The sequence below is a fragment of the Rana temporaria genome, chromosome 4, assembly GCF_905171775.1.
Source record: "Rana temporaria chromosome 4, aRanTem1.1, whole genome shotgun sequence".
Taxonomy (NCBI): Eukaryota; Metazoa; Chordata; class Amphibia; order Anura; family Ranidae; genus Rana; species Rana temporaria.
The window spans coordinates 285,344,679-285,370,934 of NC_053492.1; the positions used below are offsets into that span (position 1 = coordinate 285,344,679).

Below are 26,256 nucleotides of genomic sequence, written 5' to 3' on the forward strand. Positions count from 1 at the left end.
CAGGTTTACTTTAAGTTGCTTATGTCTCTATAAGCTATTAAAGAGTGAAATGCACATCGGACAAATGTTCAAATGTGTCTGTTGCCATGGGGGAGCTGATGTGACAACATGCATATCTGTTTATATGTGCCAGTGCTAGGCTGTATTTCCACAGACACAGTATAGCTTTGTTTCGATCTCTCCCATGACAACAATCAAAGTCTGAATATTGCACAGAGCTATAAATAACACTTTAAGGGCCTTTGTATGTGCCAAATAATGGACGTGCTTAAACTAATCAAAAGTGACACACAAAAACAAAAACAAACACAATTATTCAATAAGGGGATATCAGCCATTTTATATTATATATAGTTCTAACTCCAGATGAATTTTATGAAAATCTGTCAACTGCTGCCAAAAGAAAAAGCCCATCTATTTTGTATGACTAAAATGATTTTTAGTTAAGGCACAAAGGCCTCTTTCTTAAAATACTTTGCTTATAAGCCAACATTCTGCCTTTTCCATAAAGTGAAATGCAAGGGTATAAACGGATTTTCCTCCTGGGAAAATGTGATTACTGATATGATTCCAAAATATATTTCTTGAGTACATCTTTTGAACAGCTTGGAAACATCGTAATGCTTCAACGGTATGAATGTTACTTATCTGTGAGTCTTGTGATATGTTTACAGAAATATGTGTTCCAGGACTGAAATCTTACTAGTTAAAATGGACTGTAACATGATAATCTATACAGCTTGATTTTTGATAAGACAACACATTTGAATATCATAACGGTACTAACAATGTTAGTAAAGACAATAAGCCTAAAAAAATATAGAATTTTATGGAAGAAAACAATGTATACTATTACATACACAGTGGCAGAAGTAATGCTACAGTGCCTTGCAAAAGTATTCACCCCCCCTTGGCTTTTTACCTATTTTGTTACATTACAGCCTTTAGTTCAATCAGAACACAATAGTCTAAGTTGAAGTAAGATTAGAAAAATATATACATAAAACTATTTTTCAGAAATAAAAAACTGATAATTGCCATGTGCGTATGTACTCAGCCCCTTTGTTATGAAGCCCATAAAAAGCTCTGGTGCAACCAATTACCTTCAGAAGTCACATAATTAGTGAAATGATGTCCACCTGTGTGCAATCTAAGTGTCATATGATCTGTCATTTCATACACACACCTTTTTGAAAGGCCCGGAAGGCTGCAACACCTAAGCAAGAGGCAGCACTAACCAAACACTGCCATGAAGACCAAGGAACTCTCCAAACAAGTAAGGGACAATGTTGTTGAGAAGTACAAGTCAGGGTTAGGTTATAAAAAAATATCCAAATCGTTCATGATCCCTAGAAGCACCATAAAATCTATCATAACCAAATGGAAAGAACCTGGCACAACAGTAAACCTGCCAAGAAATGGTCGCACACCAAAACTCAAGGACCGGGCAGGGAGAGAGGCAGCACAGAGACCTAAGGTAACCCTGGAGGAGCTGCAGGGTTCCACAGCAGAGACTGGAGTATCTGTACATAGGACGACAATAAGCCGTACGCTCCATAGAGATGGGCTTTATGGCAGAGTGTAAAAGACAAAAGGGAATGCAGCGCTAATCAGTGATAAATGAACAATACATGTGATTGATTGGCAAACATTTGCATGAGAAATGATAATTTAAAAGTTCATTCTGGGGTGCACATTAAGTCCAGAAAATAAAGAAAAATTCCCAAAACCGTGAAAAAGACCAGAAAATAGTGAGTGATCCAGCTTAATTTCTCAGAAGAGTTGTCTCAGAAGAGAGACTACACAGGAAATTGATGTATCAGCTCCGAGATGGTAATGATATAGTGATGAAAGGTGAAGCTCCACAATACACCCGTGCTGAAAAATTGCCTGCTTAGGCTAGGTTCACACCACGATTTTACCATCCGATAAACGGACCGTTAAATCGGATGGAATCGTATGTGACAAAATCGTATGTAATCGTATGTCAAAATTTTCACTAAAAAATCGGATCCTGATTTTAAATAATGTCTGGGAAAAAGAAGATTTTTGAAGTTATGGATATTCAGGGGAACCCCGCCGGCAATTTAAAACAAAAATTATGTGCGGTTCCCCCTAAATATCCATAACCAGACCCTTCAGGTCTGGTATGGATATTCAGGGGAACCCCGCCGTCAATTTAAAACAAAAATGACGTGCGGTTCCCCCTAAATATCCATAACCAGACCCTTCAGGTCTGGTATGGATATTCAGGGGAACCCCGCCGTCAATTTAAAACAAAAATGACGTGCGGTTCCCCCTAAATATCCATAACCAGACCCGTTATCCGAGCACGTTGACCTGGCCGGCCGCAGAAAAGAGGGGGGGACATAGTGCGGCCCCCCCTCTCTCCTGAACCGCACCAGGCCACATGCCCTCAACATGGGGAGGATGTCCCCATGTTGATGGGGACAAGGGTCTCATCCCCACAACCCTTGCCCGGTGGTTGTGGGGGTATGCGGGCGGGAGGTTTATCAGAATCTGGAAGACCCCTTTAACAAAGGGGACCCCCAGATCTTGACCCCCCCCTGTGTGAAATGGTAATGGGGTACACTGTACCTCTACCATTTCACGAAGGAAGTGTAAAGTATTGTAAAAAAACACACTGACACCAAAGAATAAAGTCCTTTATTAAAAAAAAAAAAACATCCAGCGGTGACAAATCCACTCGTTCCCGGCTTCCTGCGTTGTCCTGATCCAGCGACGGGTGCGGGTGATCTCCCGCGATGAGAAGATCCAGCGTCGGGTGATCTCCGCTCCGGCGATGAGAAGATCCATCCATCCGGCGCAGCAGCATCCCGGACCTCCTCTCACCGCTGGGCACAGCCCAGCGAATGAGCGGCTGAAGCTGTGACATTTCTTATATAGAGGAGGCAGAGCCACCCGTCACGTGACCCCGCCCCCTCTGACGTACCTCTGCTACATCACTGGGGAAGACCAAGACCCTAAAGGGTCTGGTTATTGAATTTGCGGGGACCTCCGTTCGGGTTCGCTCAACCCTAGTAATAAAAAATCGGGTACGATTTATCGCACAGTCATCCGATTTAGTACGATTTACATTGACCACAATATAAAAAAAAAAACGGACACGATTGTAATACGATTTCAAATCAGGACCAAAAATCGTGGGCAGACACGTTTTTTGATACGATTTTAAATCGTATCAAATCGTATGCGGATCAAATCGGATGCACTTGGGGACCTAAATTAATGAATGGCAGTGAATGGATCCGTTTTGCCATACAGATTTGTACGATTTTAAAGCTAAAATCGTGAGTAAAAAACGGATGACAAAATCGTGGTGTGAATGCACCCTTACCAAAGTAAAAGACTGTTTCACACCAGTCTCATAGAGCGTGTGGGAAATAAGGTTTTCCCGCTACCCATCCGCCTGGATGATCAGGATAAGGCTCAGCATATGATCCAAGGAGTACCAGTCAGCTTCATCGGTTAACCGATGAAAACGGTCCATCGGTCCGTTCTCATTGGATGGACTGATCGTGTGTACGTGGCATCAGAGCAATGCTTGTTTAGTTTAGGGGTAAAGAGATAAGGTATAGTTGCCCTATCATATGTGGTGAAGCATGCTCCAGCTCTGTTCATTTCTATCTGAAACTCTGGTCTGTGGGCGGGCTGTGAGCGGTCCCTCTGCATCACAAACATTTCAGAGCTAATAACCCTGCATTTTATATGGAGGAGGCAATCTGACAGTGCTTTAGGGATCGTAGGACTGATCACATGGATTGAGGGAACCTGCTGGAGCCAGGCATACGGTAAGTACTCTGCACTAAATAAGCATTTAGCCCTTGCAGTTTGGGGTGACCCCACTGCAATAGCATATTTTGTCTAATCACAGAGTTTAGCTTTACGTTATAAAATATCCTCCATATGAACATTTTCTGTGTTTTCTGAACATTAAAAAAGTTCAATTAGTAAAATTTGTTTCCACTTAGTTAAAATGTCTTGAACTAAAACAATAGGAAGACAAAACACTTCATATTAATTACATATTAATGTCCAACACTGGGAAACCTTTAATAATTCTCTTCCAGTGGGGCTGGAAACTTCAAATCCCCTGAAATTAGCAGTCAGAGGCAATGGGGCATTGCAGTGCCTTAGTGACTCTAGATGGAGCTGATGAGCATAGGAATTATATTATTACGGGTACTTATATAGTGCCATCAATTTACGCAGCGCTTTACATATGTACAGTTGAGCTCTTAAGTTTACCTGGTAGAATTTATGATTTCTTGGCCATTTTTCAGAGAATATGAATGATAACACAAAAACATTTCTTTCACTCATGGTTTGCGTTTTTTGCTGAAGACATTTACTATCAATCAACTGTGTTTACTCTTTTTAAATCATAATCACAACAGAAACTACCCAAATGACACTGATCAAAAGTCTACATACCCTGGTGATTTTGTCCTGATAACATGCACACGAGTTGACACAAAGGGGTTTGAATGGCTATTAAAGGTAACCATCCTCACCTGTGATCTGTTTGCTTGTAATTAGTGTGTGTGTATAAAAGGTCAATGAGTTTCTGGACTCCTGACAGATCCTTGCATCTTTCATCCAGTGCTGCACTGACGTTTCTGCATTCTGAGTCATGGGGAAAGCAAAAGAATTGCCAAAGGATCTGCGGGAAAAGGTAGTTGAACTGTATAAAACAGGAAAGAAATATAAAAAGATATCCAAGGAATTGAGAATCCCAATAAGCAGTGTTCAAACTCTAATCAAGAAGTGGAAAATTAGGGGTTCTGTTGAAACCAAACTACGGTCGGGTAGACCAACTAAAATTTCAGCCACAACTGCCAGGAAAAATGTTTGGGATGCAAAGAAAAACCCACAAATAACTTCAGGTAAAATACAGGACTCTCTGAAAACATGTTGTGTGGCTGTTTAAAGTTGCACAATAAGGAGGCACTTGAAAAAAGATGGGCTGCATGGTCAAGTCGCCAGAAGAAAGCCATTACTATGCAAATGCCACAAATTATCCAGCTTACAATACACCAAACAGCGCAGAGACAAGCCTCAAACCTTCTGGCACAAAGTCATTTGGAGTGATGAGACCAAAATTGAGCTGTTTGGCCACAACCATAAACACTACATTTGGAGAGAAGTCAACAAGGCCCATGATGAAAGGTATGGAGGTGGATCTCTAATCTCTAAAGGCACAGGAAATGTGATCAAAATTGATGGCAAGATGAATGCAGTATGTTATCAAAAAATACTGGAGGAACATTTGCATTCATCAGCCAGGTAGCTGTGCATGTGACATACTTGGCCATTCCAACATGACAATGATTCAAAACACAAGGCCACATCGACCTGTCATTGGCTACAGCAGAATAAAGTGAAGGTTCTGGAGTGGCAATCTTAGTCTCCTGACCTCAAAATCATTGAGCCACTCTGGGGAGATCTCAAATGTGCAGTTCATGCAAGACAGACCAAGAATTTACAGGAAATAGAGGCTTTTTGCCAAGAGGAATGGGCAGCTTTACCATCTGAGAAGATAAAGAGCCTCATTCACAAATACCACAAAATACTTTAAGATGTCATTGATGTCAAAGGGGGCAATACACAGTATTAAGAACTGGGGTATGTAAACTTTTGATCAGGGTAATTTGGGTAGTTTCTGTTGCAATTATGATTTAAAAAGAGTAAACACAGTTGATTGATAATAAAGGGCTTCAGCCAAACACTAACCACGAATGAAAGAAAAGTTTTTGTGTTATCATTAAAGCGGAGCTCCACCCTAAAATGGAACTTCCGCTCGTCGGAAACCCTCCCCCCCTCCGGTGTCACATTTGACACCTTTCAGGGGGGAAGAGGTGCAGATACCTGTTTAAGACAGGTATTTGCACCCACTTCCAGGAGTCCTCTCTGCGGGGATTCTGCGGGTAGTGCGTCACTTCCCGCCCCCGTTGTGTTCTGGGAAACACTCAGCTCCCAGAACACAGCGGGGACCAGTGAGGACAGCACTGCGCGACTCGTGCATGCGCTGTAGGGAATCGGGCAGTGAAGCCTGAATGCTTCACGTCCTGATTACCTCACCGAGGATGGCGGTGGGGGCAGCAGATAGACGAACGATTGCTCGTCTTCTGCTGCAGACGTCGCTGGACTCCAGGACAGGTAAGTGTCCATATATTAAAAGTCAGCAGCTGCAGTATTTGTAGCTGCTGGCTTTTAATATTTTTCGAACGGCGGAGCTCCGCTTTCATATTCTCTGAAAATTGGCCAATAATTAATAAATTCTGCCAGGGTATGTAAACTTATGAGCACCACTGTATATATTATACATTCACATCAGTCCCTACCCTCAAGGAGCTTACAATCTAAGGTCCCTAACTCACATTCATACATATACATACTAGGGCCAATTCAGACAAGAGCCAATTAACCAACCAGCATGTCTTTGGAGTGTGGGAGGAAACTGGAGTAACCAGAGGATACCCATGCAGGCTCAGGGAGAACATGCAAACTCCACGCAGGTGGTGTCGTATATACTTTTTTACTATATTCATGGACTCAATCTAGTGGCCATAATGCTGTATTCTCCTGATTTAATTTCTCTCTGTTTGACGTATAAATGGCCAGGTGCTCTCCCACAAAGAAATCCATAGAAATTCAAAACTGGTTTAGAGACACTCATGGGTCTTGCAGAGGAGGAAGATTAAACACTGCTGCTTTTTAAATTGCAGAAATTATTTTCAGTAACCAACCAGCTTGGAACACCAGTGAACTGACTAGTCCAAGTAATATAGGCCTACAATAAAAAAAAAAAAACTGTTTTAATGTATTTCTAACAAGATAAGATTTCAATAATTAAAATTTGTAGTAACTTTGACTATTGTGAACAACAAATTAGGAGAGTTTGAGTAAACAAGTTCTCCTTTTTCTCGTCGGGAGTCTCAATTTCCTCGTCGTGTTTCTCGTCGGGCTGGTTTACGACGAGAAACACGTTTGTGTGTATGCTTAGAAACCTGCGCATGCTCAGAATAAAGTATGAGACGGGAGCGCACCTTCAGTAAAAGTAGCGTTCGTAATGGAGATAGCACATTCGTCACGCTGTAACAGACTGAAAAGCGCGAATCGTCTCTCACCAAACTTTTACTTAACACGCAGTAACATGAGATTAGTAAAAGCAGCCCCAAGGGTGGCGCCAGTGGAATTGAACTTCCCCTTTATAGTGCCGTCGTACATGTTGTACATCACAGCGTTTGAGAACAACGAGATTTTGTCTTGACAGTGTGTATGCAAAGAAAGCTTGTCAAGATTATCGACAAGCCTGACAAGGAACTCGTCGAGGAAAACGATGTTTCTTTTACGTTGAGTTTCTCGGTCGTGTGTACGAAGCCTTAGAGGTGCCTCTCTTGTCTTTTATACCCTGTATAAAAAATGCTTTGATATACAAGTGCTTTGGATTACAAGCATGTTTCTGGAACAAATTATGCTCACAAACCAAGGTTTTACCATAGATGTTGCTATTTGAATTCAATAATTATATGCTAAATTGCTGATGCTCTAACATATACTGTATACAGGCTGTTGTGCAGCCTATCAGCGTCCCAAATCGAAATTTTATGTTTAGTGGCTCAGTTCTTTTACATCCTTAAAAACATAAGCGATAAATAAGCCCACTATAGTCTTTTCTTGTTCCTGTGTTCTTTGGGCCAGATTCACGTAGCTCAGCGGATCTATAGATCCGCTCGATCTACATGAATTAAGATCCGCTCCCGCAAGTTTAGGAGGCAAGTGGCTAATTCACAAACCACTTACCTCCAAACTTGCGACGGCGGATCCTAAATCCCCCGGCGGAATTCAAATTCCGTGGCTAGGGGAGTGTACTATTTAAATCAGGCGCGTTCCCGCGCCGATTTAAATGCGCATGCGCCTTCCGGGGAATTTCTAGGCGTGCATTGCTCCCACTGACGTCAGTAGGACGTCAATGGTTTCAACGTGAGCGGGACTTGCGACGCGCGTGTTCATGAATCGGCGTACGCAAACGACGTTGGAAAATTCAAATTCGACGCGGGAACGCCAGCTATACTTAACATTGGCTGCGCCTGATGAAAGCAGGGGTAAGTATACGACGGGAAAACCGCTACGGAAACGACGTAAGAACACTGCGACGGGTCCGCGTACGTTCGTGAATTTGCGTATCTCGCTGATTTACATATTATTTATCGAAAATCAGCGGGAACGCCCCCGGCGCCATTTTTAAATTGAAAAAAAGATCCGACAGTGTAACACTGTCAGATCTTAGCCCTATCTATGCGTATCTGATTCTATGAATCAGGCGCATAGATAGGACCAGTGTAAGTCAGAGATACGATGGTGTATCTGTAGATACACCGTCGTATCTCTTTGTGAATCTGGCCCTTTATGTTTAAAGTTCAGCTGCCCCTTTCTGAAAAGATTACATTTAAAAACAAGAAAGGAATTTACGTTTAGCTTGATATTTAGTATTGATTACTTAGGATGGTGGTCCCTTTTGCTTGTGCACACTCTTGTTGTGTTATTGGACACCAATCAGCATGTCCAAGTTTCTTTTAAATATAGACAGATGGAATTGCCTATGCAATCAGTCCACATACAAATGAAGATAATTACAATTTACAGCAATGAATACTGAATTCTACACAGTGAAAAAAAAAGGAAGGTCAAAAGCCTATAAAAGGTATATAGGTAATCATTATTATTTGCAATGCTGATAATTTAATTGCCTAGTACCAGATATGTCATACACCTTTATATGTTCAAAATTATATTTGATTACAGTTAGCACATACATAATCAGTAATTAAATAAACATTTTTTTTTTTTCAAATGTTATACTGGTGCCCACGTTGTTTAATTGCTCTATTACTGTAATGCTACACAGCCTTCCCTTTGTGCGGTTTAGCATTGTTCTTGCTTCTACAAGTACAAGCTAATATATTCACATAAAAAAAAAACACACTACTTGTGATGGTGTCCCAAGAATCCAGATCTCCCCAATGAAACATATGGAAAGCTGACAGCACTGAGTGGGCACACATGAATAACAACTCCCAGCTGTTGCTTATTCAAATAACAATGCCAAAAAATGATACAATTATTTTTTATTATAGTAAGTCTAAATGGTTTTAGGGGGAGAACTGTGTATGAGTTAGATGAAATGTACTTCCTGCAGTTCAGAAAGGAAATCTACTGATGCATATACACACTTTGGGCCAAATTCTCGTACAGCGGCGTATCTTTGCGGCGGCGTAACGTATCCGATTTACGTTACGCCTCCGCAACTTAGACGGGCAAGTGCTGTATTCTCAAAGCACTTGCTCCGTAAGTTGCGGCGGGGTAGCGTAAATCGGCCGGCATAAGCCCGCCTAATTCAAATTTTGAAGAGGTGGGCGTGTGTTATGTAAAATAACCATGACCCGACGTGATTGACGTTTTTCACTTACGGTGCATGCGCCATCTGTGGAATATCCCAGTGTGCTTTGCGTCAAAGTACGCCGCAAGGACGTATTGGTTTCGTGTACGTAAATGACGTCCAGCCCCATTCACGGACGACTTACGCAAACTACGTAAAAATTTCAAATTTCGTCGCGGGAACGACGGCCATACTTAACATTGGCTGCGCCTCATATAGCAGGGGCAACTTTACGCCGGGAAAAGCCTAACGTAAACGGCGTATCTGTAATGCGTCGGCCGGGCGTACGTTCGTGAATTCGCGTATATAGCTGATTTACATCTTTCTAAGGGTAAATCAGCGTACACGCCCCTAGCGGCCAGCGTAAATATGCAGTTACGATCCGACAGCGTAAGAGACTTACGCTGGTCGGATGTAATAGAAATCTATGCGTAACTGATTCTAAGAATCAGGCGCATAGATACGACGGCTCGGATTCGGACTTACGACGGCGTACATGGCGCTACGCCGTCGCAAGTCCTTTGAGAATCTGGGCCTAAATTACCAAAAGTATTAGGACCAGGGCTGGCACTCCTGCTAGGCGAACTAGGCAGCCGCCTAGGGCAGCACTATCGCCTAGCCTAGCTGGTAGGGTGCAGGCCGGCCCGGATGGATGGATCATCGTGTAGTAGTTCATCGGAATAGTGCTGTGCTGACTGTGTCACTCACTGTGCATTCCTGTGCAGTGTACAGGCCTCACACGGTCCAGGCAGCACTGTTAGTGCGGAAATTGGATTGGTTGACGCCACTGCTCGCCAGACCCCGCCAACCCCTATCACAAATACGGCGTGGCTGGCAGCAGTGTGCCAGGACAGATACCATGCCAGCCAATAATCCCTCCTCCACCAAATGATTTGGACCAGTGCACAAAGCAAGGTCCAAAAAGACATGGATGAGCGAGTTTGGGGTGGAGGAACTTGACTGGCCTGCACAGAGTCCTAACCTCAACACCTTTGGGCTGAATTCGAACGGAGACCGCGAGCCAGACCTTCTTGTCCACATCAGTGCCTGACCTCACAAATGCACTTCTGGAAGAATGGTCAAACATTCCCATAGAAATACTCCTAAATCTTGTGGACAGCCTTCCCAGAAGAGTTGAAGCTGTTATAGCTGTAAAGGGTGGGTCAACTCAATACTGAACCTTACGGATTAAGACTGGGATGCCATTAAAGTTCATGTGCGCGAAAAGGCAGGCGTCACAATACTTTTAGTAATATAGTATGTTTTCTGTACTTGCCAAAAATGTTTTTATAGCAGCTACCACATCTAAGGACTGGTAAACTGCATTGTATTACAATTTTATCCTTGAGCCCAGGTTCACACTGGGTACGATTTGCTTCGATTTGAGATGCGATTTCACATGTGAAATCGCATCTCAAATCGGCGGCATTTGCCGGCAATGACACCGTCCTAATCGGTGCGACACCGCATCTGGGGCGCTGCACGGATTTCAAAAAGTAGTTCCTGTACTACTTTTTGCAATTTTGGGCCACGATTTACATTGACATCTGTGCAGAAACATGCACAGATGTCTCTTAAATCGTGGCCGAAATCGGGACTGCCAGCGAGAGTGAAGCCGTGCGAGTTCAGCTGAACTCGCACGGCTTCACTCCCGCAGCCCAGTGTGAACCAAGGCTTAAAGTCAGAGGGTCTGTAGGACAGGTTTCCTTTTAAAAGTAAGTAACTATTAATGCACAAAGCTTGGTATTTTTTTAAACAAATATTTTGTCTAATAACCAGCTGATTGTACATTGCAAAGTTACAAAATGAAGACTAATAAAACTAGACAAAGGGATTGGCACTGTAAACATTTTAGTGATCCAATTGGTTGGAGAGCTGCCAGTCTGTAATAACACAAGGCTGAACCACATAAGTCATAATTTGTTTAAATGGAAAAGATACATGATTGTCAGCTTGCAGTAAATATATACCTTTTGCAGTTGGATCTTGTTCGGATTTCTTCCTGGTATTTACATAGCTCCTCACTGACTCTGGCAATCTCTTTTAGAGCCTGAAGTGAACGAAACATTTTAATTAGACTGCAGTTGCTACTTGCCATACACAGGCATGACCAAGCAGCTAATCAAAGCAGTACTCACATCATTCAACGTGTCGTTTTCAGTTTTGGACATCCTTTGGGCTAGCCAATTTTCTGACTCCGATTTGCGAACCTCTAGCTTTTTCTCAGATATTTTGGTTTCAGTTGTATTCTCCTTATTTGAACGCGGACAGCTGTTCACTGATGGTTTAACTGATGGTTTACTGTTTTTCTCCGGCCCAATGCTGACCATGTTTTTTTGGTGACTTTGCCTTTCAAAGTTTATGGGCTTGGTCGGTTCCGTCTGTGAGGGCATTGAGAACTGAAGCACTTTTTCCTCGATGTCGCCATTATCACCATTTAGAGTTTTTTCTCTTCTTAGTTTGACTTCCTGGTACAGCTGTATAAGACATCAGAACAAGTGATCAGAGTCACTGCATCAGACACATCATTCTTAAAGCAAAGCCTTAGCCAACAATAAGATAAAACTGAATAGCCTAATAAAATTATTAAAAAAGCAGCTTTTGCAGCAATACGTTTTCCACTACACAAAGTCCTCAGTCTGACAGTCCGCATTATCCAGCCCACCTCCTCTGAGCCCAGGCCATCATGGACCTGCCTCAGCCTGTGACTGGATAGTGAAGGAGAAGCAGAACAGCCATGAGCTCATTGCTCTGTCCAGGGGCGTACCTAGAGCATTTGGCACCCGGGGCGGATCCAATATCTGGCACCCCCCCACGTTGAAATGTAAAAACACCCCACTGTGCCCCCTGCATACCTCTGCATCCTTCACATCTTTTACATTACCCTGCGCCTGCACCCCCTTACATTACACAGCACCCTGCATCTCTGGACCTCTTTACATTATACAGCACCCTGCACCTCTTTACATTACACAGCACCCTGCACCTCTGGACCCCTTTACATTACACAGAAACCTGCACCTCTGCACCCCTTAACATTACACAGTCCCCTGCACCTCTGGACCCCTTAACATTACACAGCACACTGCACCTCAGGACCCCTTTACATTACACAGCCCCCTGCACTCCTTTACATTACACAGCCCCCTGCACTCCTTTACATTACACAGCACCCTGCACTTCTGGACCCCTTTACATTACACAGCACCCTGTACCTCTGGATCCCTTTACATTACACAGCACCCTGCATCACTGGACCCCTTTACATTACACAGCATCCTGAACCTCTGGACCCCTTTACATTACACAGCATCTTGCACCTCTGGATCCCCTGCATGTTACACAGACCCCCTTCAGTGCAGACCCCCCTCAGTGCAAACCCCCCTTAGTGCAGGCCCCCCCAGTGCAAACCCTCCTCCCCATTCAGTACCTCAGATCAGCACGGCGGCGGCACATGCACAGAAGGTCCCCTCCCCCTCTGTACACATATATATATTTTTTACATATCAGATCCTTCAACATGACCCATTCCAGTAGCACTCTGCTTTTTCTAACCTCTCCACCTTTCTGGTTAGACTCAACTGAGCTGAAACAGCTAAGAGTTAACTAAAATGTCAGATGGATATGATCACGGTTCTATTGCAATGTACATATTGGAGCGTGTCATATAAGACAGCCTGAGACATACAAATTATCTCAAACCTGTTTGTTCCACTAAAAGTAATCCTGATAGCTATTTTAAATGTCCAAAAGCCCTGGAAAAGAGTAGACACCACAAGAAGCTTGCTGTTACCCTTTTGGACTGAAAAATGCCTTCTGTGAACCCTTATGCCGCGTACACACGATTGTTTTTCGGCATGAAAAACAACAACGTTTTTAAAAACGTCATTTAAAATGATCATGTGTGTGCTTCACATCGTTTTTCGGGTTGTAAAAAATTATCGTGTGTGGGCTAAAACGACGTTTTAAACCCACGCATGCCCAGAAACAAGTTATGAGACGGGAGCGCTCGTTCTGGTAAAACTACCATTCATAATGGAGTAAGCACATTCATCACGCTGTAACAGACAAAAAAGCGCGAATCGCCTTTTACTAACAAGGAATCAGCTAAAAGCAGCCCAAAGGCGAATAGAACTTCCCCTTTAGAGTGCCGTCGTACGTGTTGTACGTCACCGCGCTTTGTATATCATTTTTAAAAAACGATGGTGTGTGGGCAACATCGTTTTTAATGATGAAGTTGGAAAAATTTCTTTTTTTGGACATGCTGAAAAACTTCGTTTTTTTTTTCATGCCGAAAAACGATTGTGTGTACGCGGCATTAGGCCCCACGTTTAGCCCCAACACATGAAGCAGCAGGCACAGGGGCACCATTTGGCCCCACCGCCGGAAAACTGTAAAACCACCGTGGGGTTAATTTACTAAAACTGGAGAGTGCAAATCTGGTGCAGCTGTGAATGGGAGCCAATCAGCTTCTAACTTCAGCTTGTTCAATTCAGCTTTGACAAAAAAAAAAAAAAAAGAAAACCTGAAAGCTGAATGGTTTCTGTGCAGAGCTGCATCAGATTTTACACTCCTGTTTTAATAAATCAAAGCCCAAGTGTGCAAGGGGCCTTAGGATTCATATTTTACAATGTTACAAAAGGTTTGACTTTTCCATTCTAGTGTCTGAGCCTTTTACCACCCTCAGATTTAAAGTCTAATTACTGATGCCGAATCACTGAGAGGGAAATTGAGCAATTAATATTACGATTATACTAGAATCAGGGGTTGCAAAAATGAGACTTTTCTGGCTACAGTAAGTAATTGCAGGTTCAAAATAGTTGACAGGTGTGTTTAAGTTTATGCAAGCATAGATGAGTTGCAGTTGTTTAAAAAAAGGATTTAGCTTTTAGAAATGTATATACAGTCAGTCTGTAAAATATTCAGGAAGTTATCTGAGCAGAATATATATAAAGTTGTGTACTGTTCAGGAGGCAATGCATTTGGTGCTTCCTGGAGAAGGTGATTGGCAGCATTTTAGTCAATAAGGAATCTTCTTCTCCTTTGGGTTCGGTGGTAGCACCACTTGGTGGCTCTACAGTTGGTAAAGTTTTAGGAACTGACTGTGCATAATTCTTACAGTTAGGATAGCTGTCTTTTTTATGAAAGTACAGCTATCCTTTAACCACTTCAGCTCCAGAAGGTTTACCCCCTTAATGACCAGGCCATTTTTTGTGATACGGCACTGCGTTACTTTAATTGACAATTGCACGGGCGTGCAACGCTGTACCTAAATAAAATATATGCCCTTTTTTTCCCCACAAATAGAATTTTCTTTTGGTGGTATTTGATTACCACTGCAGTTTACATTTGTTGCACTACATAAAAAAAAAGACCGACAATTTGGGAAAAGAAAACATATTTTTTACTTCCTGCTATAAAACATTCCCAATAAAAAATGTAAAAAAAAAAAATGTCTTCATCAATTTAGGCCAATATGTATTCAGCTACATATTTTTGGTGTATATTGATTGGTTTGCGCAAAAGTTATAGCATCTACAAACGGGATATATATATATTTTTTTTACTAGTAATAGTGGCGATCAGCGAATTAAAACAGGACTGTGATATTGCGACTGACAAATCGGACACCTAATTGACACTTTTTGGGGACCAGTGACACTAATACAGAGATCAGTGCCAACAAAATATGCACTGTTACTGTACTAATGATACTGGCAGGGAAGGGGATACTGGCTGCGGTCCATGGTCAGGGAGTAGGGATAGGCTTTTTGTGCCCTGACACCCCCCCCCCTTCTTTTTATATTTCTGTTTATTTCTTGTCTGTTCCCCTATTTTACTTAGCTGTCCTAGTTTCTTCTTTTTTCTCTTGGGAACTGGATACCCCCAGCTTGTTGGTAAGCGCTTAGACGCGAGTTTCACAACTCGCATTCGGCGCTCTATAAGTATTTATTCCAATCCAATCCAATCAGGGGTGATCAAAGGGTTAAATGTTTTCTCTGGGAGTGCTTACCAACTGTGGGGGATGTGCTTTGACTGGGGGAAGGTAAAGATCCATGTTCCTGCTTAGCAGCAGGGCCGGATTAACAATGGGGCTGATGGAGCTGCAGCTCCAGGCCCCTTTCTCAAGATAGGCCCATTTGCCCAAAAAAAAAAAAAAAAATTTTTTTTTTTTTTTAAGATTTTTTTTTTTTTAAGATCGAATTTGGGGGGTTGTAGCTCGATGACCAGAGGTCACAGAAACCCCACATTTGGGGGTAGGCATGGGAAGAGCTACCCCACAACTGGTTAAAATATGGGATGGCTATCATTTATGGTTCCGGAGATACGGGCCTGCTTGCACAGCCTGTCAGAAGCTACATTCAGAGCGGCCAATATAAATACAAGCTGACACACTACAGCAGACTGATAGGATCACAGGGCTTATAATAATTATTTGTATATTACTCATGGTAACTAACCCCTTGCCACCCAGGCCAATTCTGTCACTTCTCTACTACATGTAAAAATCATCATTTGTTTTTTGCTAGAAAATTACTCTATGGTGGTCTTTGCACTTTTTATGTTGCACGGTATAGAGCTGCGCGATTCTGGCTAAAATGAGAATTGCAATTTTTTTGCTTAGAAGATAGATCACGATTCTCTCACGATTGTTGCGGCGTAACATCATCTTTCACATTAAAACAAACAAAAAAAAAAAAATGGGCTAACTTCACTGTTTTGTTTTTATGGTTTTTATTATTCATTGAAGTGGGAAAATGCAGTGTGACATAACATATTGCAGCAATAGCCATTGTATTCCCTAGAGTCTCTGCTAAAATATATATAATGTTTGGCAGTTCCAAGTAATTTTCTAGCAAATAATATTGCTTTTTAACTTAAGAAACAAGTGTTGGACTTTAAGTGGTTAAATTTAGTTACAATGTTAGTTAGTTACAATGTTTCATTTTGTTTACAAACTTCGCAGACTGCCCAGATTTGTTCTTTACACACAGAAGTTTATCCCTTTGATCTAAGAAGGAAGTGTCAGTTACAATGTTTCCTGTTAAAAACTTGGCAGACTGCCCAGATATTTTCTTTTGACAGCTGAAAGTCTCTCCACTTGTTATATGAAAGAATCAGCAAACTCTGCATTGAAGATCGTCAGGGGGGTTGAATTGAGATCACGATTTTTTTAACGATTAATTGTGCAGCTCTAGCACGGTATTTGCGCAGCAATTTTTCAAACATGTTTTTTTGGAAAAAAATGTTTCATTCATTAAAAAAACAGTTAGTTAGTTAAGTTAGCACAATTTTTTTTGGTATCCTAAGCGATGCTTTACATTTTTTTAGGTTACATGTTTAGAGTTACAGAGGAGGTCTAGTACTAGAATTATTGTTCTCGCTCTAACGATCGTGGCGTATGTAACCTGTGTGTATCTGGCTCTGATACTACCAGTGCCTACCCAGCCACTGACTAGTATCTCTCCCCAGCCTGTCCCCACACACCCTCTCACCTGCTGACCTGTGGATGGGGGAATCACTCCTGCAGTGTTATTGTGTTCTGCCAGTGCGTACAATGATCAGTGTTGCTAACTTTAGCTGGCAGCACTGATTGTTTTAAGAAAAAAAAAACAGGCTGGTTGTACTCAAGTTGATTAATAGATTGACTTGTGTAAAACCAGCTAGCCCATACATAGATTGACTATGGCTGGTCTCTGCATAATTGGCGTAATTTCAATCCATGTATGACCCGCTTAACCACTACTCAGTCCCTAAATATCCTTCCACTCCTGTACATAGTGCTCACTGTCATACTCTCCACACTCCTCTCCTGTACATAGTGCCCACTGTCATACTCTCCACACTTCTCTCCTATACATAGTACCCACTGTCATACCCTACACACTCCTCTCCTGTACATAGTGCCCACTGTCATACCCTCCACACTCCTCTCCTATACATAGCGCCCACTGTCATACCCTTCACACTCCTCTCCTGTACATAGTGCCTGCTGTCATACACTTCTCTCCTGTACTTAGTGCCCACTGTCGCACCCTCCACACTCCTCTCCTATACATAGTGTTCACTGTCATACCCTCCACACTCCTCTCCTATACATAGAGCCCACTATCATACCGTCTACATTCCTCTCCTGTACATACTGCCCACTGTCATACCCTCCACACTCCTCTCCTGTACATACTGCCCCATCATACCCTCCACACTTCTCTCTGGTACGTACTACCCTCTGTCATACCCCCTCACTCTTCCTGTACATACTGCCCATTGTCATACCCTTCACACTCCTCTCCTGTACATAGTGCTTTTTTCCGTACCCTTTGTACTCCTCTCCTGTACATAGTGCCCACTGTTAGACCCTCCACATTCCTCTCCCTCACCTGCACATACTTCCCACTTATATACCGTCCATACTCCTCCCCTATGTCGCTTACCCACAAAAACAGTTCTTTAAAATTATACTGAATATCCTCAATGTTACCAGCTCTAGAATGGACACACTTTTGTTAGTTCAACTAAAGGAAATATCAGTTCTCATATTTGTTCTGCCCCATTATTAGTACTCATTTAATTTTGTGATTACTACTATGATGTATAGAGGAACATCGGGGATCTCAGCTACTCTAAATATAGCACTAAAAAGTGGCCCTGAAAATATTTTTTAAATGTTGGCAACTGTGCACTTAGGCACTGCCCAAGGGCCACCGTCCACCGGGTCAGTAGGGGGCCCCATGAGCCCTCTCAGTGCTGCGATGAATCAGGCGGGGCCTGGACACTTCCATCTTCACCCGGTCTTCCTTCTGGGTTCTGTGCCTTTGGTCACTTGCCTTGGCTGGGCTGCGTTCATGTCATTCCCACGCATTTATTTATTATTTATTACACCCCATTCACACCTCCACGACAAAACGCCCGACGCCGGCCGCTCGTGCCGCTGGAGGGGAGAATTCCCATTGCTGTCTATGAGATGGTTCACATCTCATAGACGCCGTACACCTCCGGCATGAAAAAAAGTCCCGGACCCTTTTTTTCAGGCAGCATTGGCGTTCGGCCATACAAAGCAATAGGAAGGATTTGTAAAAAAAAAGTTACACTATTCGCGGCAAAATACGCCGCGTACGCGGCGTTACTTGTCGCGGAGGTGTGAATGCAGCCTAAAAGGCCCCACCAAAATCCTCAGAACCAGGCCCATGATGTTCTTAATCTGGCCCTGCTTAGCAGTGGCTGTAAACGGCTATTCTTAGGTCAGGGATCTTCAAACTACGGACCTCCAGCTGTTGCGAAACTACAAGTCCCATGAGGCATTGTAAAACTCTGACATTCACAGACATGACTATGCATGATGGGAATTGTAGTTCCTGAACAACTGGAGGGCCGTAGTTTGAGAACCCCTGCCTTAGGTGATAAACAGAGATTAAACAAATCTTCCAACATAAGTTGTATCTATATGCAGTCTTCTCTTCTCTACATCTGTTTTAAGTCCAGAATTTATAAGCTTGTCTGAGGGTTCAGAAAAAAGGGGGCGGAGAGCTGAAGTTACACTCTGCAGACTTCAGTGAGGAGAGCTCTGAGAGCTGATTGGAGGGAAGGGACACGCACCCCTCCACACAGCACACAGGAACAGAGCTGAGGCTGCCAATCAGCTGGAGATTCCTTCCCTGTCACCCTTTTTCTCTCGGTGTCAGGGAAACTTGTCAGAAATGATTCATGCTGATAGAGGAATGAAGCAGCAAACAGAAATTACTCTTAGTACATGCTATAGAGGGATATGCTTTGTTCATATTTCATGTCTGAGGTTTACAACAACTTTAAGGCTAATTACTGGCTGTTCATATGTGTTTAAAATCTCAAAACTTAACGGTTATCTTGTCGGAATTTCCGATCGTGTGTACGTGGCATTAGAGCCGGTTCAAATTGGAATGCACAAGTTCTCGTGCAGTTCCTTGAATTCTGGTTTTGACAGCCTATGCATTTGAATGGACTGCAAAACACACTGGGACATGATAAAAAAGTAGCACAATTACTACTTTTGCAAATCACCCTGCACTTTTGTGGCTGAAAAACACACTGATGCATTCCAGTGAGAAAGGGCCCTTAACCACTTCCATACAGGGCACTTATACACCTTCCGGCCCAGACCAATTTTCAGCTTTCAGCTCTGTTGCAGTTTGAATGACAATTACGCAGTCATGCTACACTGTACCCAAACTAAATTTTTATCATTTTCTTCCCACATATAGAGCTTTCTTTTGGTGGTATTTGATCACCTCTGGGGTTTTTATTTTCTGCGAAAAAAAAAATATAAAAGACAAAATTTTTTTAAAAACAAATGCTTTTTTTGTTTCCGTTACAAAACGTTGTAAATAAGTACGTTTTATCCTTCACGCTTGGGCACAGATGGGGCGGCACGGATGGGCACAGATGGGGCAGCATAGATGGGCACAGATGGGGCAGCACGGATGGGCACAGATGAGGCAGCACGTATGGGCACAGATGGGGCGGCACAGATGGGCGGCATAGATGGGCGGCACGGATGGGTGACACAGATGGGCGGCACAGATGTACTGTAATATTTTGTACTGATGGATGCCAATCAGTGCCAAACAATGCCTGCCAATCAGTGATGCCCATTGTGGGCACTGATTGGCATCCATTGTGGGCACTAATGGCATCCCTGATGGTCTAGGGTGGCATACCTGGTGGTGGGCATCCCTGGTGGTCTGGTGGCATCACTGGTGGTTAGGTCTAATGTGGGCATCCTCGGGGGAAGAGCAGCCGATCGGCTCTCTTCTACTCGCGTCTGACAGACGCGAGTGAGGAAAAGCCGATCACGGCTGCTCTTGTTTACATCGTGATTAGCCATGATTGGACACGGCTGATCACGTGGTAAAGAGTATCCGACAGAGACTCTTTACCTAGATCGGTGTTGCGGGGTGTCAGGTTTTAAATACATAAATAAAAGCTGATCATTGTAAGTATAACTCTCTAACTGCCACTTTTGCTAGACAGCTTGTTCTGTTAAAGGAAGTTGATAAATAATGGATTACTTGTAGCATCACCAGGTGAAACTAAAGGAAGAAGGCCTAATAAAGAAACCTAGTGCAGCCACCACATCAAATGGCGCGTACACACGACCGTTTTTCATGACGAGAAAAATGCAATGCAATGATCGTGTGGAGGCTCCAGAGCATTTTTCTTGACGCGAAAAATGGCCATTAAAAATTTAAAACCTGCTCTATTTTTTCTCGTCATTTTTCTCGTCATGAAAAACGGTTGTGTGTAGGCTTTAACGATGGGAAAAAAAAACTTGCATGCTCAGAAGCAAGTTATGAGAAGGGAAGTTTGCATTCGAATGGAAATTCCCCTTTATAGTGCCGTCGTACGTGTTGTACGTCACCGCGCTTTGCTCCAGCATTTATTTTCACGATCGTGTGTTTGCAAGGCAGGCTTAACAAGAATCACGTCGAGAAAAACTTTGTTTTTTTCCATGACATGAAAAACGGTCGTGTGTACGCGGCATTAGAATTGGTAAGCTGCAATATTTAACATTTTTATTTTTGGTTGTAAGGCTGCATTCACACCTAAGCGACAGCCGCGTACGCGTGTAGCGGCAGATTTGCCGCGATTACAAATGTTTCTTTTTTTTTTTTCTAAAGTCTTCCCATTGCTGTCTATGGGAAAACGCGCCTGTCGCGTGAAAAAAAGGGTCCGGGACTTTTTTTCAGGCGACAGGCGTTGCGCGTCTATGAGATGTGAACCATCTCCATAGACGGCAATGGGAATTCTCCCCTCAAGCGACAGAAGCGTCCCGCGTCGGGCGTTTTGTCGCTTAGGTGTGAATGGGGCCTAAAGGCTGAAGGTTTTTTTACCTTGATACATTCTATGCAGTGTGCAGCTCCCCCCTCAGACCCCCTAATACTTACCTTAGCCCGATCTAGATCCAGCAATGTGCACAAGACCCGAGGCTCTCCCAGGTCTCTCCCTCCTGATGTTTGTTATTTTTCTTAAATAAAAATGTTTCCTTTACAATAACTTTAAAGGGGGTTGTAAAGGTAAAAAAAAAAAAAAATCCCTAAATAGCTTCCTTTACCTTAGTGAAATCCTCCTTAACTTACCTCATCCTTCCATTTTGCTTTTAAATGTCCCTTTTTCTTCTGAGAAATGCTCACATCCTGTTCTTCTGTCTGTAACTACACACAGTAATGTAAGGCTTTCTCCCTGGTGTGGAGAAAGCCTCTTGAGGGGGGGGGGAGAGCAGGAGTGTCAGGACGCCCACTAACACACAGCTCCTTTCTCTATCTGCAAAGTAGATAGCGTCTGACCCTCCTGCTCGCCCCCTCAAGAGGCTTTCTCCACACCAGGGAGAAAGCCTTGCATTACTGTGTGTAGTTACAGACAGAAGAACAGGAAAAAAGGACATTTAAAAGCAAAATCAAAGGATGAGGTAAGTGAAAGAGCACTGCACTAAGGTAAAGGAAGCTATTTAGGGAAAAAATGTTTACCTTTACAACCCCTTTAAGTCCCGATGATGGCATAGAATTCCATGTCAACATAAAAGTGCCAGACTGATGTACACAACCAGGACTCACTTTAGCCCATCTGCATCCATCCAATACTGAAATATCAGAAAATACAGAGTTGTATACAATTCCATACAGGGCTGGACTGGGACAAAAATTTGGCCCTGGACTTCATCCAGACTGGCCCACTTTGACAGGTCTCTCCCAATGGCGGCCGGACAACTCCCGCACCCCCCCCCCCCCCCCGGCCACCCAAGCCCCTCTCCTCCTTCACTAGCCAGTGGCAAAGCTAGACATTATTTCACCCAAGAATCAGTTTGGTGCCCCCCATTATGGGACAAGATTAGGCAGAAGTGAGAAACTCCCAGGCCATAGCTGTTGAGTCAGCTGTCTGTCCCCTCCCCATGCTCCTCTGTCGTCGTCCCTGCTCCTCTGGTCCTCCCCCTGCTTCTCTGTTCTCCCCAGGTGAGCGCTGCGGGGAGGGAGAGGAGGTGAGCGCTGCGGCAAGTGAGAGACAGAGGAGCGGATGGGGGCGGCGGTCTGCTGTTACTGAAGCCGGCCCACTGAGCCATCAGCCCACCAGGAAACTCCCTGTAGTCCCAATGGCCAGTCCATCCCTGATTCCATAGGAGTAGAAAACAAAACAATGCATGTAGTGTAGAAAACATTGTAGTTATAATGTAGACATGGCAATTAGGGTTGTCCAGATACCGATACCAGTATCGGTATCGGACCGATACCGAGTATTTGCGGGAGTACTCGTACTCGTGCAAATACCCCCGATACCTAAATAGAATACTTCCCCCCCGCCGCTGCCGCCGCCGCATCGAAAGCCGCCGCATCGCACCGCACCGCCGCATGGGTTAAACGCCGTGCGGGAACATCACAGCTATTCAAATGAATGCTGTGATCTTCTCCATGCGGCGGCGGCAAAGGTATGGGGGACATGGCTGGACTCGGGACATGGCTGGACTCGGGACATGGCTGGACTCGGGACATGGCTGGACTCGGGACATGGCTGCATATGTGAGGGACATGGCTAGAGGGACATGGCTGCATATGTGAGGGACATAGCTAGAGGGACATGGCTGCATATGTGAGGGACATGGCTGCATATGTGAGGGACATGGCTGCATATGTGAGGGACATGGCTGCATATGTGAGGGACATGGCTGGGGGGGACATGGCTGCATATGTGGGGGACATGGCTGCATTTGGGGACACATTTAAAAAAAGTATCGGTATTCGGTATCGGCGACTACTTGAAAAAAAGTATCGGTACTTGTACTCAGTCCTAAAAAAGTGGTATCGGGACAACCCTAATGGCAATACTAAGTATAAAAACAGTGGTATGATCCAATTTGAATCTATATTACCTCTTCTATCTTTTTCTGCATCATTTTCCATTGACATTCCCATTCTTTTCTTTCACTGTCAAATCTTTCCAACAACTCCATCTTTTCCACATTCCAGTTCCGTTCATTACTTTCCAACTGTCTTTTGAGTTCCATCGCTGCAATGTGAGTGTCTTCCAGCAGGCGCCTTTGCTCTGTCTTTTCCTTCCTCGCGTCTCTCTGAGAGTCTGAAGTACTTTTACTGGCACATAGCTTGGCTGAGTTAGCTTCTAGCTATAAAAAGGCGAATGACAAGAGAGTGAGCAAAGGGCTATTAGAACTCCTAGCATACATGTATGAAATCTGCTTTTAATTGTAGAGATAAAAAAAACAAAAAAAACTTGTAATTTCCAACAGCATGCAATTTAAGGGACAAAATAGCTATTTATTTTAATGTCATTAAAGGCACAAAAACATATGACAAAATAAAAGCTCCCGGATTTGTATAAACTGAAACCTTATGGGATTATTTAGGCATAAAGAACAATACATTATTAATTGAGCTGCTAACACCATCATGCAAACATTGTAGCTATGTTAATTTGAGCTCTCTGTAAATCACTGTAACCATATATTTTTTTACTTTGGCCTTTTTGTATGTAAGATACAACAACAACAAGGAGCCTGCAGTGGATGTTTTTTGGGGGAATTTCTCTTTAAAAAATATAACTTACTTTATAAATTATATTTATAAAAAAAAAATCAGTACAGAAAGCCCCCCAAGGAGATACACAATATTGTTGAAAGTATTGGGATGCCTGCCTTTACATGCACATGAACTAATGGCATCCCAGTCTTAGTCCGTAGGGTTCAATATTGAGTTGGCCCAGCCTTTGGAGCTAAAACTTCCAGAAGCGCATGTGTGAGGTCAGGCACTGATGTGAACAAGAAGGCCTGGCTCGCAGTCTCCACTCTAAATCATCCCAAAGGTGTTCTGTTGGGTTGAGGTCAGGACTCTGTGCAGGCAGTCAAGTTCCTCCACCCCAAACTCACTCATCCATGTCTTTATGGACCTTGTTTTGTGTACTGGTACGCAGTCATGTTGGAACAGGAAGGGGCCATCCCCAAAAAGTTGGGAGCATGAAATTGTCCAAAATGTCTTGGTATGCCGCTGCCTTAAAGTGGTTGTAAACCCTTACAAACCACTTTATGCTACAGGTAAGCCTATAATAAGGCTTACCTGTAGCTACCCAGGATATCTCCTAAACCTGCACGGTTTAGGAGATATGCCCTGTCCCCTGCATGTGCCGATGTCATCGGCACATGCTCACTGGGGCAAACTGAAGGAATAGCAATGGCGTTGCCTCAGTGAGTATGCCGTTACCCGCGGCTCCCACTCGTATGCATGGGAGTGACGTCATTGCAGCTCCGGCCAATCACAGCCGCCGGAGGCGCGATACGAGGAAGTAACCCCCGGGAGAGATGTCGTCGAGGGGGGTACGAGGACCGCTGCGGGGCCTTCGATGTAAGGTAAGTAATTCGTAATGAGCTAGTATGCTGTGCAGCTAGTTCATTATGCATTTGTCTTGCAGGTTTTTTTGTTTTGTTTTTCCGAGGGTTTACAACCACTTTAAGAGTTCCCTTTACTGGAACTAAGGGGCCAAGTCAAATCTATGAAAAACAACCCCACACCATAATCCCCCCACCACCAATAATTTGGACCAGTGCACAAAGCAAGGTCCATAAAGATATGGATGTTAAGGGTGGGCCAACTAAATATTGAAACCTGAGAACTAAGCCTGGAATGTCATTAAAGGGTAACAAAAGTTTTTCTTTGTTTTTAAAACAAACATGTCATACTTAACTCCTCTATGCAGTTGGTTTTGAACAGAGTGGCCCAGATCCTCCTCTTCCTGGGTCCCTCAGCGGCACTCATGGCTCCTCCTTTTCTCAAATGCCCCGTGGAGAGCCTATTTCCCTTGGGGCACTCGTGCAGGCGTGCTCCCGTGTCCTGCTGCTGCGTCTATTGACACAGACAGCAGGACTCGGCCTCGCCCCCCAGCTCCCGCTTCGTTGGATTTGATTGACAGCAGCGGGAGCCAATGGCTGCACTGCTTTCAATCTATCCAATTTAGGACCCGAGACACCAGCTGGTGGCTCATCCCCGTCGCTGGAAAAACTGGGTTCAGGTAAGTAAAAGGGGGGCACTGGGGGACAGCTTCAGCACAGAAGTTTTTTTACATTAACCACTTGCTTACTGGGCACATAAACCCCCCTCCTGCCCAGGTGAAATTTCAGCTTTCGGCACTGCGTCGCTTTAACTAACAATTGCGCGGTCGTGCGACGTGGCTCCCAAACAAAATTTACGTCCTTTTTTCCCCACAAGTAGAGCTTTATTTTGGTGGTATTTGATCGCCTGTGCGGTTTTTATTTTTTGTGCTATAAACAAAAAAGTGCGACAATTTTGAAAAAAATACAATATTTTTTACTTCTTGCTATAATAAATATCCCAATTTAAAAAAAAAAAAAAACACATTTTTTTCCTCAGTTTAGGCCGATACGTATTCTTCTACATATTTTTGGTAAAAAAAAAAAAAATCGCAATAAGTGACTGGTTTGCGCAAAAGTTATAGTGCTTACAAAATAGGGGACAGAATTATTATTTTTTATTATTGTTTTTTTTTACTAGAAATGGCGGCGATCTGCGATTTTTATTGGGACTGCGACGTTATGGCGAACACATTTTTGGCGCCATTCACATTTATACTGCGATCAGTGCTATAAATATGCACTAATTACAGTATAAATGTGACTGGCATTGAAGGGGTTAACACTAGGGGGTGAGGAAGGGGTTAAATATGTTTCCTATGAAGTGTTCTAACTGTAGGTGGAGGGGGGGGTGACTGGGGGGGTGACCGATCTGTGTCTCTATGTACAAGAG

At 43.4% G+C, this 26,256-nt stretch overlaps 1 protein-coding gene across 2 annotated transcripts in view; it reads right to left on the reverse strand.

Moving 5' to 3' along the window:
• KIAA0408 (KIAA0408 ortholog) overlaps positions 1 to 26,256 on the reverse strand; it is a 64,761-nt gene that overhangs the window by 16,891 nt on the left and 21,614 nt on the right. For both annotated transcript variants that reach the window (XM_040350387.1, XM_040350388.1), the window contains exons 3-5: positions 23,358 to 23,609; positions 11,602 to 11,940; positions 11,434 to 11,513 (exon numbers count right to left, since the gene is read on the reverse strand). In XM_040350387.1, coding sequence (XP_040206321.1) covers positions 11,434 to 11,513; positions 11,602 to 11,940; positions 23,358 to 23,609 — 671 coding nt within the window. The remainder of the gene's footprint in view (positions 1 to 11,433; positions 11,514 to 11,601; positions 11,941 to 23,357; positions 23,610 to 26,256) is intronic.